At 41.8% G+C, this 19,584-nt stretch overlaps 1 protein-coding gene across 2 annotated transcripts in view; it reads left to right on the top strand.

Moving 5' to 3' along the window:
* The window catches only part of sh3pxd2aa (SH3 and PX domains 2Aa), an 88,447-nt gene that overhangs the window by 47,940 nt on the left and 20,923 nt on the right, over positions 1-19,584 (top strand). The window contains exons 7-8 of one of the 2 annotated variants that reach the window (XM_044028873.1): positions 7,568-7,612; positions 12,194-12,322. In XM_044028873.1, the coding sequence (XP_043884808.1) occupies positions 7,568-7,612; positions 12,194-12,322 (174 nt within the window). The remainder of the gene's footprint in view (positions 1-7,567; positions 7,613-12,193; positions 12,323-19,584) is intronic. The other variant, XM_044028874.1, reaches the window with a different exon arrangement.

The following is a 19,584-nucleotide window of genomic DNA, read 5'->3' as shown; positions in this document are numbered from 1 at the left end:
TCTGATTAACCCTCCATCTGACCTTGACTTTTCATTTGCAATTTCGGCTGCATAACGACAATAGATCCTTAGCTTACCTTACCATTTAGAGGGCTTTGGTTTTATCCTGATCCATATGGCCTACTTTCCGATAAGAGGTTAACAATCTCTGTGATATGTCCAATAAGTGCCACACATGGAGAAAGAAATATCCAATCATAGATTGGTCCTGGGCCAGTTCTGTATCTGACATGTGAAGTGGCACAGGCTAACAAGCGCAGAACAATTAGCACTTTTCACTGCAAGACTATTCATCCAGTCCTTTCTGGCAGATTTTCATCCTCATTAGCGGTTGAAGCAAATGTATGGCTACCAGAGGGCATGTGCGTAACAAAAGCACTGTGCATGTGAAATGTTGGAATTGGTCATATACGTTTGTTTTGATATTGGTGTAACTTTAGGTTTTTGCTTGTGGAATTGAATCATAGGTCGGCTCTGAGTCGGCAAACGGCATCTATAAAAGTTTGGTAAACAACGACTGAAACTGCTGAGTTACAACACTGATTCTCCTGCATGGATTTGCTGTAGCTCCAGAAAGAGCTGGCTACCAACTCAATCACATCCAGATTCCTTGTAGGTTTCTTGGATTTACTTGTTTTGTTTTTCTTCTCCACTTCCCTTTGGTGAAGCACATTTATGAACCAGGTGGCTTTGGCAGCCTTGGTGTCAGGCAGCCTTTAATCTCTGGGATGACGCCAAGTCAGATGCTACTCCACTGACCCACTAATCGCTGTTACAACCTCACGTAACTCAGAGCCAGTCAGGGCAGCAGGAGGGTATCTGCACTTCTGTTTTTAAACCGTTGTGGACAGTTGCTTAACGTCTGCAGTTTGAAGTGAAAACGGTGCCTAGTTTTCTCAATGAGGTACTTGATACCCAGATTTAAAGTGACAGTACAGTTTTTAAAGAGTGCTTGCGTTAGATGCTGACACATAGTCTGACTATGACTGTGCTGTGCATGCCCCGCCATGCCCCCTGTGCCAAGAATCAGCTTGAGTCTTGGAGGCTTGCTCTCACTGAAATACGGCGCTGCCTTCAGGGACACAAGGAAAAAGACATTGTAACCACTGAACAAAAGGCTCACCTCCTAAAATCTATGCCTGCTTAAGTCTATGATATCTTAAGAATGTGTAGCTGTATCCATTAGACAACTCTTTCTGAGTTTTCTGCACCAAGGCACATAGAAATGCTGCTTGTTTCCTCCTGCCCTTTGTGCTGATGGACAAACAGTCTTTTAAGAGTTCTTGTCATCTCATATTAATACCCAGTGCCATAGGTGCTGGAAATGTATGCTGAAGTCTTTTAATCAGTGTAGAAAATGTACAGCTGAATATGTCAAACCTGAGTTACATTACCAGAAATTGGGTCTTAAAAATTAGTACAACTTTTACTATTGTCGTATGAAAACAGTGATTTGTCTCACTTCAGAGACAGAGATAGAGCGCACACACTCGTCCATGTGAGGGCCACATTCAGAGGGAATGGAGCAGGGAGCTGTTTGGGCTGCGGAGGGCACAGGGGTTGTTGAGGTTGTCAGACAAGCACTAGTTTGTTTACGTGGCACAGTGGATAAGATTTCAGATTTACCCCTAGTAGGCAGGAAGCCCATAGCTTTATTTCTGAATGTGTTGGTGTTTTTACAAGTGGAGTTTAGTGGAATGGACCAGTTTGAGTGTGTGCTCATAATCTGTTAAGCTCTCATTGCTAATTAGGGTTTTAGAAGCCGGCTGTTGTTTCAGCAGAGGCTCTTCTTTCTAATAAACATTTATATGACTCTTTCAGCCTCTGTTACCTGCCACCAAACGCAAGCCCATACAAATAAAACGCCTCTCTGTTTTGACCTTTTCACATGCATCATCACACTGAGCATTTCATGGCAGCAGTTATTATTACAGCTCACTCCCATTGCATCAGTGCTGAAGATACAGTAAAGTGACTATTGATTTAGCCTGGAAAAAAAAGGTTTTATTGTCCTTTGCTGCTTTTTAGCTACTGTAGAAGGAATAGCAGTTAGGATTCCCTGAGGGGTCATGGTTCTGTATCTCTGTGTCTTATTTATACGGTAAAAAGTGTGAACAGTAGTGACAGTCCTCATTTTAAACCAATTACAGACACAAGACAAAATACAAAAATGCTTCCTGTGTACTACAATTGAGCTCCATTTCGGAAGTACAACTGAATATGTATATCTGAGTATGTGCATGTCAGATTTAACAGGAAGCTGATTTTCTCTTCTGCAGTATGTAGCCAAAGACAAGCAGTCTGAGACTAAGACTGAAACTAAGAAGAATTAGGTTTTCTTAATGTCATGATAAAACGTTAGTCCGACTAAAATCCAGCTAGTCTTAGTTGGACTAACATACCTGGATAAAATGATTCATAGTCCGATTACTCCTGTATGTATATGCTTAGTTGGACTGGAGTTGGACCCGTCGTTCTGCGCATGCACCAAAATGTTCTCAGTTGTTTGATTGCCTGTCTTAGTCGGACTACGGCCTTAGCTGGATTAAAGTGTGCATATAAAACATACTGAGTGTTTAAGGAGCTGATCATTCTGATGGTGAATTCACACCTAATGCAAAGCGATTTTTCCAGTGACTTTACTGTCTCTCTGCTCCATGGATCATTTGCTTTTGTTCCCATAATTTGCAGTCGACAGACTAGTCTACCTGCTGATGTGTCCTTGGGCAAGACACTAAGCCACGGGTTGCTCCTGACGGCTGTACCGACAGTGTGTGAATGGATATGAAAGTGTGAGTGAATGGGTGTGAATGGCAAAACTATAGTGTAAAGCATCTTTGAGTGGTCATCAAGACTAGAAAAGCAATATATGAATACAGACCATTTACCATTTGACTGGGGCCAATGCCAGCGCTAACGCCATTCATAGTTAAATGTGACCAAGAGCTTAAATCAAGTGACACACCAATTTTGAAGAAGTTGCAGATTGCAGATGTACAACCTCTTTCAGGCAAGTTCTCTGCCTCCTTGTCTGTCTCTCCTGCTCCTTTTCTTGATTGAGATGCAGACATACAGAAAATGGATGTCATGTTTACTCTGACGGACTTTTGTGACGTTGTATTGCACAATAATACAAAGCTGCACACAAGTTGTTTCTCTGGACTCATGAAAAGTATTTTTTGGATGTTTGTGCTTCTCAAAGCACAAAGAGTGACAATGCACTGTAAATACACTAAAATTATACCTTTCATTTCAGATTATTTCTGTGCATGTTAAATTAAATGTATCTGTGTTACAATCAATGAAACCGCCTCAAACTACATTTATGCTACAACACAAATAATTAGGCTTAAATTAAAGGGTTTACTTTAATAGTAATTTTGTCAAAATGCATGTATTTAAACAATATATAATATTTAGTGTATTTCACTAATTTACTCAGTATAATAAATATGCTGATTATCAATGCAACAGCCTTAAACCGTATCATGATATGATGATATCTAAAATATAAGACAATATCTTGTCTCATGTCACAACATAGTATATAGTATATTGTTGATATACTGTCTAGCTCTATCTTGCACACTTTGTCTCTCACCAAGCTAGGACTGGGAGCTTTTTGTCAGTGCCATCATGGTTTCCGTTTGTGTCGCGTCACAGCCACTGCAGACACTAATCACCTGTTAACCTCCACCACCACTGATGTTCACTGCACAGTTTGACCACAGATGTCATTTGTTACAGGCGAGGTGGACACGGACGCGGTCAAAGACAAATTTCTTTGTCTCTCCTGCTTTCGCGAGACACTGCATAAATGCTAGTTAGCGCTAGCCTGTGGTTTGACATTGTCAATGTTGGTGTCATTGTCTCTCACTGGGCTTTTTCTGGTGAATTGGATCAATGCTGGTTAGAAGTCATTTGTCATTGGTTGCCTCTGTGTTGGTGTCAGGTGGAAAGGGTTTACCTTTTAAACTTCTGGCTGTCTCTCTGTGTGGTGGCAGCGATTTCAGCTCGCTGCACTGAGGCCAAAGCTTTGTCTGATATCATAGTTTGTCCTTCAAAATTCTCAGATTTCTTTGTGTGATGCTTCATTTGTAAAATAGCCCAATTTTTAGTGTATTCCTAGTGCCGGACCCAAAAAACTAGATAAATGCGTCAGGAAGAGCATCTGGTGTAAAAATCTCTATCAGTCTTTTGTGGCTGAAATCAGTTTTTCCTAGTGTCCCACTTGGCAGTCATGTTTTTAATAAGAGGAAGCGTCTGTGTCTTGGACAGTGTTGGACATGTTACTTAAAGTAATAAGTAATTAGACATAGTTATAGTTACTTCTTCCAAAAAGTAACTGAGCATTGTTAAAGTAAATAGTTACCTGGGAAATAACTATTGGGTAATTTGGATTCACCCCCACCATGAAACTTTAAATTCATACTGCATGTACAATTATTGATAATATAACTGAATATTAAATATGTGTGAATTGGACAGCTAATAGACTCAAATATTAACAGAAAACATCATACACTAATCTACATTTTAATGTTACTGTGGGACAAGCCAAGAAATGTAAAGATGTTATCGTCACTATGTTTATAACAGTAGAACAATGTAACGCAACAGATGCACTTACAGTTTGAAAATGCTACCTTAGAATTCGCTGGAATTCATTTGAGCACTTGAACAACCCTGAACTATTGCTAACTTAATACCATGTTTAACTGCCTTAAAATATACTTCAGTTCTCAATCGTTATTCAGTCGTGGATAGTAGCTGGTTGTTGAAGAGGTGTGTGTGTTTATGTCGGCAAAAGCAAGCTTTTCTTTCAAAATGTAATTGTTTATGTTAATATAGAAACAAGATAGATGGGTAATAAGCGTCCTGCAATCAGACGCTAGAAAGCAGGACTCTACAGATGCTATATTCACTGTCCCTAGGCCTTTAATTATAGGGTACTGTAAATGTTTGGGGCCAGAGTTCCAGGAAGATTATCCACCGCAGGTTGTGGGACAGAGAAAACACTGCTGGTTTGTTTAAGCATCTGCCCCTTAGAGTCCTCAGTAAGAATGGTGTGCAAGAATGTGTGTGTTAGTGTGTACTTGTTACCTCATTAGGACCCTTTCACTTCCCCATGGAGACCAAAACATAGTCCTGATTTCGGAGCAACTGGTTAAGTTTAGGGCTGTACAAATGCAAGTCAATGCAGAATCCTTAAAAGAACAGCTGTGCAAACCTGAGGGTGTATAGATGGGGATAGTGGGCTTGGTTGGGTAGTAATCACAGTAGGGCGTTAGTGAGTTGTATTTGACCTTGGCTGACCCGGGACCAGCCCACGTCACTCCCTCTGGGGTCAAGATCAATCCAGCAGAACTCCTGCGGCTCTTGTGGAGGAGGGTGAGGAGATTTGGCTTTTATTATCATGAGTCAAAGGAGAGGAGCTGCAGGCTTCTCAGAGGGAACAGGACTCACTCACAATAAGCTCTGAACTCTGCTCATGAAGTAAAACACCTTCAAAAGAATGCCAAAGGTGGATTATTTAGGAAACTCCTTTTACAGTGTGACAAAATAGCAATTCTTGCAGCTATAGACCCAAACGCCTCAGCCATACGTCTTCCAGGTCCTTCAAGCTGGTGTGTGAGGAAACCTATGACTTCCCCCGAGGTCAGCATATTGTTTGCATTTGAGCCCAGCTGCCAATTTAATTGTCTCTTACTAATAATAACTTTATTTACCTTTCTGCAATTGGCTTCAGTATGTCATTGTAATTCATTACCAGATTAAAATAAAACGGAATTAATTCAAATTTGTCCATGTGTGCAAGCAGCTGAAGCACCAAATGAATAGTGTATCCATAGGAGATGACATAAGTAACTCATTCCCACATTACTAAGTCGTGGACAACCAACCATTGACTATTACTTGTTCAACTGAAGGTTAAGTGTTTCTGTTTTCTGATGAGACCTCACTTTCCTTGTAAGTTTTTTTTTGTGTGTTTTTTTCAGGCCTGTGCGCTTAAAAATTTAAATGTAAACAACTGAAGATCAAATACAAGTATACGTGATGATGGACATAATGGTCTTATGGGATATTTTTTTCCATAATGTTCCTGTGACTGTGTAGATGATAACATTCCTGCTTATTCTCAGCAGCATGCCCTGCCCAAGTCCTGGCTGCAGCACTGCATGCTCACTGTTGCCGCTTACTCATATCTTGGAAATCTTTCTTCGTTCTGTCATATCTCAAAATGAAGCTTCAGGTCATAGCTTCCTTCAAAGGTACCTCGGTTTTAAGCTGCATCACAAATCTTTAGTCGGCACCTCCTTTGTCCTTTCTCTGATTTAATCTCCTTGAAACGGGGCGCTGAAATGTTTCTTTACAAATCATTGACAGCCATTTCTTAGCATTTAAAGTATAGGGATGGAAGAAATAGAGCAACTGATGACAGGATGAAGGGAAGTTATGGAAAATGTAAAAGGTGTTTGTTCAGTACATGACTAAAACACTAGCCAGTTTCTTGCCCTCAGATGCACTGGATTCACTTCAGTGCGGAGTTCAGAGCAAAAGCTGTGATGTGCTTTCAGGCCTCCATTCACTCCTATCATTATTGATAGGAGCATTATTGATTTTATAATGTAAAAATTCTCTGTAAATGAAATGATCAGCAGCTACACATCTTTTCAGAGAAGAGGTCACAATTTCAGTGTTGACAACAACGGCCTTCATGGCCTTCAAGTCAAGTTCCCTTTCCACTTGTCCACACACTGCCCATGTCCACAGGATGCTTTACTGAGTCTGCCCCCCACAAAGTGTAAGACAGACTGACAGCATTGGCAACATGAAATCCCTGGTGGAGGTCATGGTGTTGGGTCTGGCCTTAGTTCCACTTGTAGTTGGAACTCGTATGTCACGGGGCGTTCCTAAACTCGATAGCCTCCAACCAAAGTTAAGATTCCCAGTTGGCAGCCACCATACAATCACAGCTACTTTGCTTCTGTCGTATTTGATTGACAGTAAATCAGTCGTACACATTGTGCCGGCACACAAATGCTGTTCAGCTCTTTGTGAGGGTTGTTATGGACTGGTATTGCTAACAAACACTAGCCCAAGAAACGTTTGCATTTCAGACTCCTCAACTGGAACATGAATAAATGCAGCATTAGACGGGTGTAATGGCCACTGCACCATTTGTCTTCGGTGTCTTTGGTCTCATTCAGTACTGGTGTTAACATCTGTCCTTAGAGAGCTGATCACAATTACAACATTACGTGTTGATCATAGTTAATATTCTGGAGGCTAGAAAAATCAGCATATGGTTACTGAGAAGTGTAAATATACAGCAACAAGTCAGAGAACTTTAGGTGAGGAGGTTGTCTTTGGTGTGTCCTGAGGAGGACGGTCACAGGCAGTAAAGGAGAGTCTTTGATTAATATCAGATGCACTGCTGTGTCCAGTGAAAATGTTTAATCACAGCTGTAAATTGTTTTGTTGGACCATAGCTTTACGTCTGCTTCTGGTGTCAAAGTGAGTAATCTATCTCTCTGCTTCTCTTCTTCCTTCTCTTCTTCTGCAGTATGGATGTACGGCTTTACAGACAGCCCGAGGAAAGAGGCCTCAGGTAGCATTGTGTGTCTGTGTCAACATGTCTAAAAGTGCATGCACGACCGTGCTTGTGACAGGGCGACATGCCAGCTGCATCCCTCCAGGGTTTTGATTTTATTCTGTTTACGTGTTTTCACACTTCAGCTTTCCCCTGACATCTGCTTTGCATGCGCTGTCATCGTCCTCTCTGTCAGTCCATCTGCTCACTTGCAGCCTCTCTTTCTCTGCCTTCTGTCCGTCTTGCTGTGCAGACCGGCTCAGCCAACACAACAGCTGGGTATAGTGTCAGAAGACCTGAACATTTTCTTCATGTGACAAAGCAAATTAGACCATAGACACGAATGAGCTGTCAAATCTGAGTAATTTTAACACACAAACAAATGATTCACTGTGCACAGGAAGTTATTCCATTTACATCAAGACAGATGGAGGCAACAGCAACATTGTGCTAGTAAAGTGAGGTGGCTGCTAACAGGTTGGCATATGACGGAAAACACAGAAAGTTTTGGAAGTGATTCTACTGCTTAGAAAACCTGGTTGTTCAAGGGTATCTAATCCCATAAACCACTTTTCAAACCAGAGTATTTAGATATCTAGTTAAAGGTAAAAATTTTCACGGTTTAGTGTAAAGTATTGAAATCATACTGTTGTCATAGTGGTGTTGTAATATTGAGCCTCTCTGGTCAAACACCAGCTACTGAATCTTGCATCACTGGTACACACATTTGTTACAGTGCAAGGCTTGGTGTCCTAGACTCCGCCCCCTTTTAGAAACGCCAGCACTGTTGCTTTTTCGTTTTTCTCTAGAAGAGTGGTGTAATGGCGCGGTGACACCAGCCGCGGTGCAGAGTCTTTAGAGTTGGTCAAGGCCACGCGAATAGCAGCGTGTCTTCGTGTTTTTGCGTCATTCGCTCGAGTTGAGAAATTACAACTTTGGCGAAAACCTTGCCTCATACAATGACGAGAAAACCAATCAGCATTGAGATTATCCGACTGATGTGACGTCATGTCCTCACTTGGTTCATGATGGAGGAACCAAGTATGTGTTCACACCTGGATTTCTACAGCGCTAGAAGTTTTATCTACAGATACCATTTCAAAAAAAAAAAAAGCTCAGAATAAAGTCAGTGAGGAAGTCGGTTTACCTGGTAGACACAAAAGACGCAAATAGCACAAAAAGTACCCTGAGCGCGTATGACGTATGTGAAAATTTGCGTTCAGAGACTTGTCTGACTGACCACCTCACACAGATGCAACTCCATTGCTCCCCACTTTTCCTTACTCAGCTCTCAGCCCAATTCTTGGCATTTTTCAAAATGAGGCATGGGGTGGAGTTTGGAGGGAGTTTAGATACCCTTTCAGTAATTAGATGAGATAAATGCTTCCCCACCCACTTCTGTGCTGCTGCTGTATACACACAAATGCTCCCTCTTTTGCTTGACAGAGACTGTTTTCAGGTGAAGGACACGACATACAAATAATGTTATACCGATTCTCTTCACAAACACTAGACCATAGGTGATTGCTTCTTATAATAAATGGTCAAATATGAACTGTTGTGTATACATTGTGTACGTACAGTTGTTTGTTTGATCATTCATTCTTATCCCCTGTTCCAAAGACCAGCAACCATCACTGAAATAGACAAAGGCAGAATAATAACATCAACAACAACACTATAGCTTTAAGCGTCATCTTTAAAACATGAACTTTAAATCACTTCCTGTGACCCAAATTCAACTCTGGGTGTGTTGCAACAACAATGAGTGGAGGGAGAGAGGTGTGGATTTGAAATAGTCTCAATTGCAAATAAACATCTGGGCAAAGAACACTCTCTGCCTAAAGATATAAACACAGTCCTAGATTAGCCCATCTGGTGAACATTTAGCAAATGTTTTTTTTTGAGACATTGAACTGTAATGGAGGCCTCGCTGGGGGAAACACTCAGATATGTTGTTTCCTTCCATTAAAGCTGTCACTGTGTCACTGTTAGTTAAGGACAATAAAGACACATCAACTCACTAAGTGCATGGAAGTAAACCTCCAACATTAGAAGAACATTTTGAGAAGTAATGAGCAGTGATTTTTGGAACGACATGAAAGGCAGAAATGTAAATGTTAGGATCCGTGGTATTTTTCTGCCAGTACAACTGCACATGGCTTTTTAAACTGGATCTGTACCTCTTTATTTCCTCTGGTTGACTGTGATTGCTCCCTGCACGTGGGCTGCTTACGTTCCCAGCAAAACAGAGTGTTCCCTTTCTTTATTTGGCCTCCTGGGAGAAAGACAGCGATAAAAATGTGGCCTCACCCAGGAGGAGGTGAGGTTAGGAGCCTTTCCCCGCTGTTCCCTGCTTCTTCATTCGCCTTACGACATGTAGAGGTGCTTGATTATGTTTCAGGCTCTGCACAAATGCTTTACCACGCTATTTGTTTGCCTGAGTGTCAGGGAAACCTTTTTCCGTCTCATGGAAGTATAACAAGTGAATGTACATGATCGAGCTTCATTCATTCACACACCCCTGTGCTGTGTGTTTGAGTCTCAGATCATGTGACCTGTAAACAACACACTTAATCTTGGCCTTGATTGGTTCTAACCTTTGTAGATATGTCCATACATCTTATTTAATACACACAATTTTAATGGCCAGCGTACAATTCATGTAAAATATGTTGCTTTCCGTAAGTAGAGCTTGTGCTGTTTCCCGTCAAAAACTCCTCCCCTCGCTTCTTGCGTTTGTAAATCAGACTTGCTTGATTGATCCAAACCAGAGTTCTTTCCTGTAAGAGTCATGTTGCTGGCCTCATCGTGATAATGGCACTCATGTCTGTCAGCGTAGCGGAATTGTCTCTGAATCCTTAAACAAGTCTTTGCTGTTGTTACTGTGAGTTTGCACCACATGAGTGACCAGCAACAGGGCTGTCATACACGACACTTTCACCAGGAGGAGCTGCTTGACTGATTTGTCTTGTTATGAAAACACATGTGGTCACAAGAACGCTGAGCCAGGGGAATATTGTGCAAAACCAGGATCATTTTTATCTCAGTTTCATGTTTCTCGCCATTTAATTTTGTATTTATGTTTTTCCATCTTCTTCCTCCTTCTTTTTCTTCTTCTTCTTCTTCTTCTTTCTGACTAACCGCTGTTTTCCTGTTCAGGTTTTCAGCTGCCATCGGTCTGTCTGGGTCTCAGAAGCAATGCTTTGTAAACCGCTCCCCACACCAAAAAGAAAATTAAAATTAGAAAATTTTCCTGAAAGAAAATTAGCGTTCAAATGTGTCATTTGGTTTCGCCACTATTTGAAATCGGTGTCATAAATGCTGATTTTCTCAATGGACATTTGAGTGAGCAATTTATAAACGTTATAAAAAAATAAAGTGGTAAACACATTCTTAAGATGTCATAGACTCAGGTTTAGATTTTTATGAGCTGAGCCTTTTTTCAAGTGGCTAAAATTGGTTGAGTGTCTCCGGGAGCAAGTTTCCATGTCTCAGGCAGCACAGGCAGCACATATGGCGCAGTCGGTGCTAACAATGTGTCAGTTCCTCCTACACTTCACACACTATTACTTCCACAGTCACTCTAGCCTTTAGCCAAATTGTAGGACACATAAGATGAACGATAAAGGATTGTTTTGTGAGAAGCATCCCCAGCATCCATGTATTTGTTCCCACTGCACATTTTTGTTCTGTTCCCTGAACGTGTCGTTGACACAGACAGAACCTAACAGGATGTGTAATGTTCCTCTCCGTCTGCATGAGTGAGGGATTCCTCTGTGGCCAAATAAGCAAATGCGCGTGTCTGCAACTCAGATCAGATGTGGAACGCATGAAGTGAAGTCAGAGGATGAAATCACTGCTGGCATCGAAAAGGTTAAACGTCACAGAGAAGGAGGGAGGGAGGGAAAAGAGAGTAGCCTAACCCCAACTCAAATGCTTTATTCTTTTGTCTCACATAGCCTCCTTTCCATTTCTTCTCTCTCTCTCTCTCTCTCTCTCTCTCTCTGTCTCTCTCTAGACAACTCATATGTTTCTATTTAAGGCCAGCAGTGCCGACTACCATGATTGGTGTGTCTCCCCCCCTCCTGTCTCCCTGTCCAACGGCTGGCTCCCAGCAGCAGTGGAGGGGAGGCCTTTCCTCTTAACCACACTGTTGATTTTCCACAGGGAAACTTCACCATTCTTCCACTCACTCGCTCCCGAGTCGTCCCCACCAGTCGTTAGCAGATGCTGTAGTTTTTCTCCGGATCTTAAAGTTTGGTTGAGGTCATGGATCCACTTTAGGTGCGAGATGCAGCCCCTACAACCCAATTCTACCCACTCCCTGCGTTTGTTTTGATTCCTTCCAATGCTTGTCAGTCCTTCGCTTTGGGCCAGAGGTCGACTCAGCTTTATGGCCAGACATTTGGGACAATGCAGCCAAGTTGTAATCAAGCGTTGTGATTGGTCAAGGGGGAAGAGCAGCGGCAGGGAGCGGGGATTGGCTGATGGCGTACCGGGTGCACAGCAGCAGAGGCAGCGGTGTAGTTGGTTGCAGTGGGCGTTCGCACGGTGCCACAGCGGGCAGGTGGCTGACAGCCTGTTTCTTCCCCTCAGGGATTGACAGCTCGGAGCCCATGGTGTTGGAGCAGTACGTGGCTGTTGCCAACTACGAGAGGCAAGAGAATTCGGAGATCAGCCTTAAGGCTGGTGAGACAGTCGACGTGATTGAGAAGAGCGAAAGCGGTGAGTTGAATCTTGTGCTTAATTACTGCCTGTTATTAACATGCTTGATGTGTTTAAAGGTAAGACAGCAACATAAACATGTCTCTGCTGTCTTAGAACTTCCTGCCAGTTAGTTTGTGTTTGTCCTGTTACACAGAGTGTCACGCTCACTCAGAACCCCTCTTGATTTTACTCGTTTCTAACCCCCTTTGTCCCCAAGGTTCCTCCTCTCCAGCCCCCCTCTTGCTCCTCTGCTCTCCCTTCGTCTTCCCCCTCTTCTCTTAACCTAACATTCTCCAGGCTGAGGCTTGGCACAACCTAGAATGAAGTTAAAATATCATATCAGGATTTTTTTTTTACATTGACTTTCAACAATTTTTTTTTACCGTTATGCAACTTACGGAACAGTGCAACCAAGCTATTTGTGTTGTATGTTAAAACATATAACATAGACTGTATAACATATATAACATAGACAACAGACTGTTTTGATTTAAGTTTAAAAGGTAAACAACACCTTTACATGTCTTGTGAGAGGGTTAGGGTTAGACTATCAGCCTGAAGCAGCCCCAGCTTCTGTCCTGGAGGAAAGACTGCAATGTTTTCAGGGTCAGCTCTGGTGCAACATAACCAGACTTTTGAACGTTTAACTTTCTCCCCAGTGGCTGTTCTATGTCTCTGTGTAACGCTCTTGCTGCTTCTCAAGCAGTGGGTGTTAGCCCCGCCCCCTGCACAGTCAGTGACACACAGAGATCTCTCCTCTGGATTTGGAATATTCCATGTAACTGCTTTGTTTTCATATTCAGCCATGGCTTCCTGCTACACTCTGAACCAAACAGAAATCCACAACACTGCCCGTCGTTCGCTAGGATTGTTCGATCGCTGTTTCTCTATAGCTATAAATTGTTTTAAAGAGACATTTGACTCCAAATTGGCAGATTTTGATTTTGGAATGAGTGCCTGCAGCAGAAACGTAAATAAAACGTCTGCGTGTCGGCTGCGTGTCGGCTCCACTTAGTTGTGGAAGGTCGGCGTGGATACGCAGCACTTCTATTTCTGGCTGACCTTCGGTTGGTAGAACTACTGCTCCGTTTAGAACATATACAGTGTAATTCTGTGCGTGTACCGTGAGAAAACCTAGTCTCACAACTCAAGTTGTCCAGCCAAGCAGAAGCCGGCGGACGTGAAATGCAGGCAGTGTAAATTGGAGCAGCTGTGCTCATCCAATCCACAACCAGTGTATATTTTACCCGGCAACACGAAATACTATTATCTGATAGTCATAGATAATTAATTTATGTGCAGTGAGAAATATCAATCATGTGTGAGCGTGTGAACTTATTGAACTGCATGTGTCTCCCTCATTCTCTATCAGTGGCACTGCAGCCTCACAGCAGGAGTCTGTTCTTCTCGACCTCATTTCCTCATCTTTAGCTATTTTAGATAAAGTGGCAGAGATTCTGCTTGTTTCTGCATTGAGGTAAGATGCGTTTTCGAGACAAAGGCATGTCAGCAAAACCAAAGACAGTAGTGTCGCAGAAGCTGCAGTTACTCATGAGTGAACAGCTGAACAGCTGATAAATGCACTGGTTTTTATATTGTTAGTAGATGAGTTTGTGTGTGTGTGAGTTACGATGCCAGATTTTTGCATTTTGCAGTGATAATGTCAAGTACATACTGGCGCAGCATTGCATTTTTATTTTTTTTTTTCAAAGTGGGAGTTACAATTAATTTATTGAACTCTCTCTGCTTGAAACCAGGAAGCAAAATACATATCAACGTGTCATCACTCACACATACTGTACATCCCTTCGCTTTTCACCTTCCACATACCAATGTGAACGCTGTGTTTAGCAGTCCAGAGCTGGATCTCATTTTCCACACCGCCTGCTCAGCTCAAGAGAGCTCAGCAGAAAACCTGGCACACACACACACACGGTGTCCCTGCCATTCTCTCTGCGCCTTTCTTTACTCTGATTACACCTGTAAATCCACTGAAGTCCACCCTTCAGCTTGTCTAATACTGATGTTGCCTCATGAAACAGAGCAGACCAGTTGCTTGGGACAGGATTTCCTCTGTGCTGTGGTGTTTAGTCATCCAAGTCAGTGTTGTCGTCATGATCACTGTGGATGTCTTTATTTCCAGATGTCCACTCAGCTTTATGTGTAAGGGTTTGTTAAATGTTTGTGTCCACTCTTAACTTAGAAGGAAATACTGTTTTTTTTTTTGAGAGTATATTCTCTCAACTTTTGGATATGCTGTCATCATTTACTGGGCCAATGATGATGATGATGAGGATAAATGATGACATCACTTAGAGGATATGCCAAGGCAAACACATCTGTATAAAATCCCACAATCCCCTTCCCACTTTCTAGGCGTTTCTGCAGCCTCCTAGTTAGTGTGTTCATGTTTTTATTTCACAGACCATCGTAGTCCAACTGTTAATTGGTGCTTATTTTCTTTAAAACCCGTAAGTGTCAGTGCAATATTGTGATATATTTTTATCTCCTCCAGGAAAAGCCACTAACCCATTATTGTACCTTTTTCTTTTTACCTTCATATGCTGAGCATAGATGCTGTTGTGAAATAATTTGCTGTCATTCCAACTTATAACATTCCCCCCAGTTTTTCCCTGAGAAGAGTCAGATGTTGTTTTTTGCCCCTGGACAAAGTTATTGCCCTCACAGATCTGGACCCAGCTGTTTCATTGAACTGTGTCAACGAGGTCCATCATCATCCGGAAAACTGCATAAACCACAACTTCCACTCTCACACTCGTAAAAGTGTTTGTGTGTACTGGTATTTGTCGCCTCTTTAGTACTCAGTAGTCCTCATGGAGACCAAAACCTGGTTCTAATGAGGCAGAACTGGTTCTGTTTAGGTCAAAATTGTGGTTGGGTTAAGGTTAGGGTTAGGCATTAACTGTTAAGGGGCTAGGAAATGCATTATTTCTATTTGTGTCCTCACTAAGCATGCTGTACAAGAATGAGTTTGTGTGTGTCTGTTTTTAGGGGATGCTGTGAATTGTTGCTGTATCTCATAATTTAGCAGCTGTTATCTCTTAAAGTGAGATTTATGCAGCACTGAGATGGTCCGGGTTGGACAGAGTAAGCCTCATCTGGGCCTTGTTCCTGGTTTTTCTCAGACATGGGAACCGTTGAGTGCCTGGAGAGAGGAATACATCCCAGCGGGAGAGAGCCCGCCTGCATTTGTGACTGCTTAACTTACATTGTGTTTTGGATGTCGCATCTTGGTGTACCAAGTGGGGCAGATGGCGCAATACATTTAGTACTACAAGGTTAATTGTGATTGTCAAGAAATCAAGTGAGGGCTGCATGGTTGGTGTAGTGGTTAGCACTCTTGCCTTTGCAGCAAGAAGACCCAGTTCCGTGACCCGGAGATTGCATGTTCTCCCCACAGCCCAAAAACATGCAATATGGGGGTTAGTCAAGTTGGACTCTCTAAATTGACCGTAGGTGTGATTGTGAGATGTACATGTGTCCCAGTGATGGACTGGCAATCTGTCCAGGGTGCACCTCTTATAGGCTCTGTTCACAGCCTCACTAATAAATGTAATGACTCCGCATACAGCTGTAACTGTTAAATTACTGCTTCTCCAGTACCAGCAGCAGCCTATGCTGCAAAGAAAAGGGTTAGACAATAATAGCAATAAAAGCTATAAACCACATATCACTATCAGCAGGAAGATTCAGAGATGGAAAGATTTGCTTGCTCATATGGAACAAGAGAGATGAGAGGAGCTCAGAACAGAGACTTTACTTGACTCCTCAACATTGTTGTTTTTCTTGTTTGTAAATCTTTTGAGAAACAAGGCAAACAAGTAGAGAGGAGAGAATCAGTGCTGAAACGCTCATCTGGGCACAGTTTTTGTGTGAAAAGATTATTTTCAACTATTTCACTACTTGGTCTATTTTAGGTATATTTTTATGTGTAAAAATGTACAACATATTTAAGTGGGCTCTTAAATAAATATGACCCCTCCCTATAACAGAAGGTTCCACCTCTGACTGTGGACATTTGAGACAGATCTAAGTGCTTTTGCCTTCACATGTGGTTGCGTTCATGTACCTGGCAGTATTGGATGTACATATGTTTTGAATTGACAGCATACTGTTACATGTTTGGGACTTCCTGGTGGCCTAGGGTTTCTTTAACGCTGATCATGCACCAAGTTTGCAGAGCGTTGTGCACTCATGCAGTCTGCTTATAAGATGAGATACGTTAAGGTAGTCCTTTATTAGTCCCACAATAGGGACATTTACTGTTTCACAGCAGCAAAGACAATTAAGATGAAGGTCATAAATTATAAACATGCATCTTCACATCGGTGAACGTGATTGCGATCTGCATCACAACCCCTGCCCCCGTATTTCAGTTCAGTGACTGTGTCAGATTGCACTCCCTGCACGTCATTGTTTGTGATATCTGCTCCCCCAGGTGAGTGGGCAGAAAACACAACTATACAATAACTCAATAACGATCAGTCCCTCTGTGTGATTTAAACTGATCTTTTGTGTGGCAGCAGCACTACTAGCCCTTTTGGAATGCTGATAAACTACCCAAATTACAATAAATCCTAATATCCTAATGTCATTTTGAATTCATATAGGAATGATTTCCTGTAGTTCAGGGGTGTCAAACGTAAATCCAAGAAGTAAGGATGTTAACCTGGAGCAGCCACAGCTGAAGCAGAGCAGGAAAGTTAACACTACATCAAAAATAATCAACTACAATTTTACAGTCATTCCTAATTTGTCAGATAGGGTTAGTTTCAGGAATATTACATAGATGTGGAGTAAAACAATATCTAGATCTTGATATGTTCTAATCATATGTGAAATACTAGAATTTTTACTTCCAGATACCTGTGACTAAATGTTTTGTACCTTAGTAGATCCACTGTGATGTGTTCGTTGTAATGCACATGTGCAAATGGTAAACTTAAGCATCACAATTCAGGTTTTACATAATATGTTTTGTGTAAAGATTCATCATTAAATATAAAACAAAGGGAAAACCATGTGAGGTCATGTTGTTTATAGGTTGTTATGCTAATATTTTACTCATCTGGCTGGTGACTTACAATGAGTTTGACGCCCCTGCATAGATGTTTGGTAAATGAATCTAAACTTTGTGTTATGCATGTTATTTATATCATATACTCATAAATATTGTGGGGACAGGCTGTTGAATGCTCTGCATTTGCAAAAATGACAGTACCATTAGGAGGACACATGTGGAAGAAAGATGCAGTGATTTAAACCCTTAATGCCTGAATATTATCTCCAGTGATTATTGATGTGTGATAATTAAGTTTTTTGCTGTGCAGCAGATGCTCAAGTAAGTGGAGCTTATATGAGTGTATTGCAGAAGACTTGTTTGGATGCATTTTGCATCACCGTAATTAAGTGACGATTTGTGCTATCAAAAATATTCCAACAGTTTCTGAAAGCTGAGAAGTTGCATGTCAAAAAACATGTGGTTATTTCTGTAATTTCACTCGTGTTGTTGCAGGAAGCCGGCGAATCAGCGTCTTTGTCACCAGAGAGGAGAGATTTGGAAAAAACGCCTGTACATTCAGTAGTTTCCATTTTATGGCCTGTTTTTGGACATTGAGACATTGAGTGTTTTTTTCTAAATACAACTTTTAGTTATATACAGTATTTTAACAAGCAGTAAATAGTAAATAACGGCAAGATATTGAAAGTTATTCTGGAAAAATGGACAAAAGCACTTACTCACAGGACATTTTCTGGCCTTTTTATGGTTAAAATAAGCAAAAAAAGTCGAGACAGACGAGGGTTCATTTTAATATAGCCCATACAACAGATAGAAATTTGGGTTTGACACCAATTTGTGACATCAGGCATTTAAGGAATCCCATCCCCTGGAGCCCCAAGCAAAGTTTTTCCCCAGCATGATTTAAAAAAAAAACAAAAAAACTCAATGTCTCGTTCTGTTCAATTATCTCCCTGCCCTGCAGCTCGCTCTCTCTCTCACACACACACGCAGCGCGTGCAGCCAATCAAAAGATAACGATGTTTGTATGAAGATGTATGATGACAAAGCAAAGTGCTTCACCGCCATTAGTGGGATACATACACCCCCTCAACTGCATTCTCTCTCTTTCTGAATAAACTAAAAACATGTGACGTTTTCTGTGATGATCAAGCCCTAATCATATTCGTGGTGTGGGGAGACACACACACACGAGCTAGACGTGGCACAGCAGTGATACACATGTGATGCACACACGACACACACAGTGTGAGCCAGGCCTAAAGTGATCGTGTTTTTGGGCTCATAGTCACAATCGCATGCACAAGAAACCAATTTTGCCAGCAGGGACATAAAAAAACTGATTTTAGCCCCTCAACAAAAGACCTGCTTAAAATGTAGAGACCTACAGTATGTGGACTAGATGATTCTGTGTTGTTCTATACAGTATTTATGCATCCAGCTCTGGTGCTATATGTTCATCACTGGGACGTCACACTTTATAGGAATAATCTCTCATGTGACATTCGCTCAGAATTTATAGAACCATAATACTAACTTACTAGTAAGTTGACAAAACTGATGGTTGTGTGCTTCTAAGCTTTGGTCAAAAGTTTCAAATCTGAGTGCAGAGGAGGTGCAGATGTGTTCACTCTATAATATTGTCCAATTCCTTTTAATGGAGCGCGTGCAGTCCATGTTAACAATAATGCCGTGGCTGATTTCACAGCTGGTTTTAGGCTGCATCAATTGCTGTGCTGCTATTTTAAGAATACACACACACACACACACACTGCTGACTCTGCAGAAAGACAAGCAGGCTGTTCAATACATCGCCTCTGAAACCACACTGCATTCCAGCGTTTCTGCACTGTATCTGTCCTGATTCTAATTCCAAAGTTAAAGGCGGAGACGAGAGTGACAGTCACCCTGTGCTTCTCCCACCAAATGTCGCATTGTCCGATTGCTCTCCCGAAGTTTGATCCCAAACTGAGAAACCGAAAAAACTCGGTGTTGCTGTCGAAGAGGGAATTAGCATGGAATACTACAGCTTTGAAGCTGCAGCCAAACATCTGCTGGCTCCCTCTCTCTGTCTGTCTTTTAATCCCTTTCTCCCCCTCACTCTCTTATCTCTCTTATTTTTTATCACTCTTACGTTTCACATCTAAAGGCGTCTCATGCGTCTCCCATTTCTACCAAACCTCTCAGATGGGGCCCAGGTCTCTGACAGTGATAACTTTGCTCTGATCCACAGGATTCT

This window comes from Solea senegalensis, linkage group LG6, assembly GCF_019176455.1.
Source record: "Solea senegalensis isolate Sse05_10M linkage group LG6, IFAPA_SoseM_1, whole genome shotgun sequence".
Classification (NCBI taxonomy): domain Eukaryota; kingdom Metazoa; phylum Chordata; class Actinopteri; order Pleuronectiformes; family Soleidae; genus Solea; species Solea senegalensis.
Note: the sequence above shows the minus strand (reverse complement) of the source record. Positions and strands in the feature narration are given on the sequence as shown.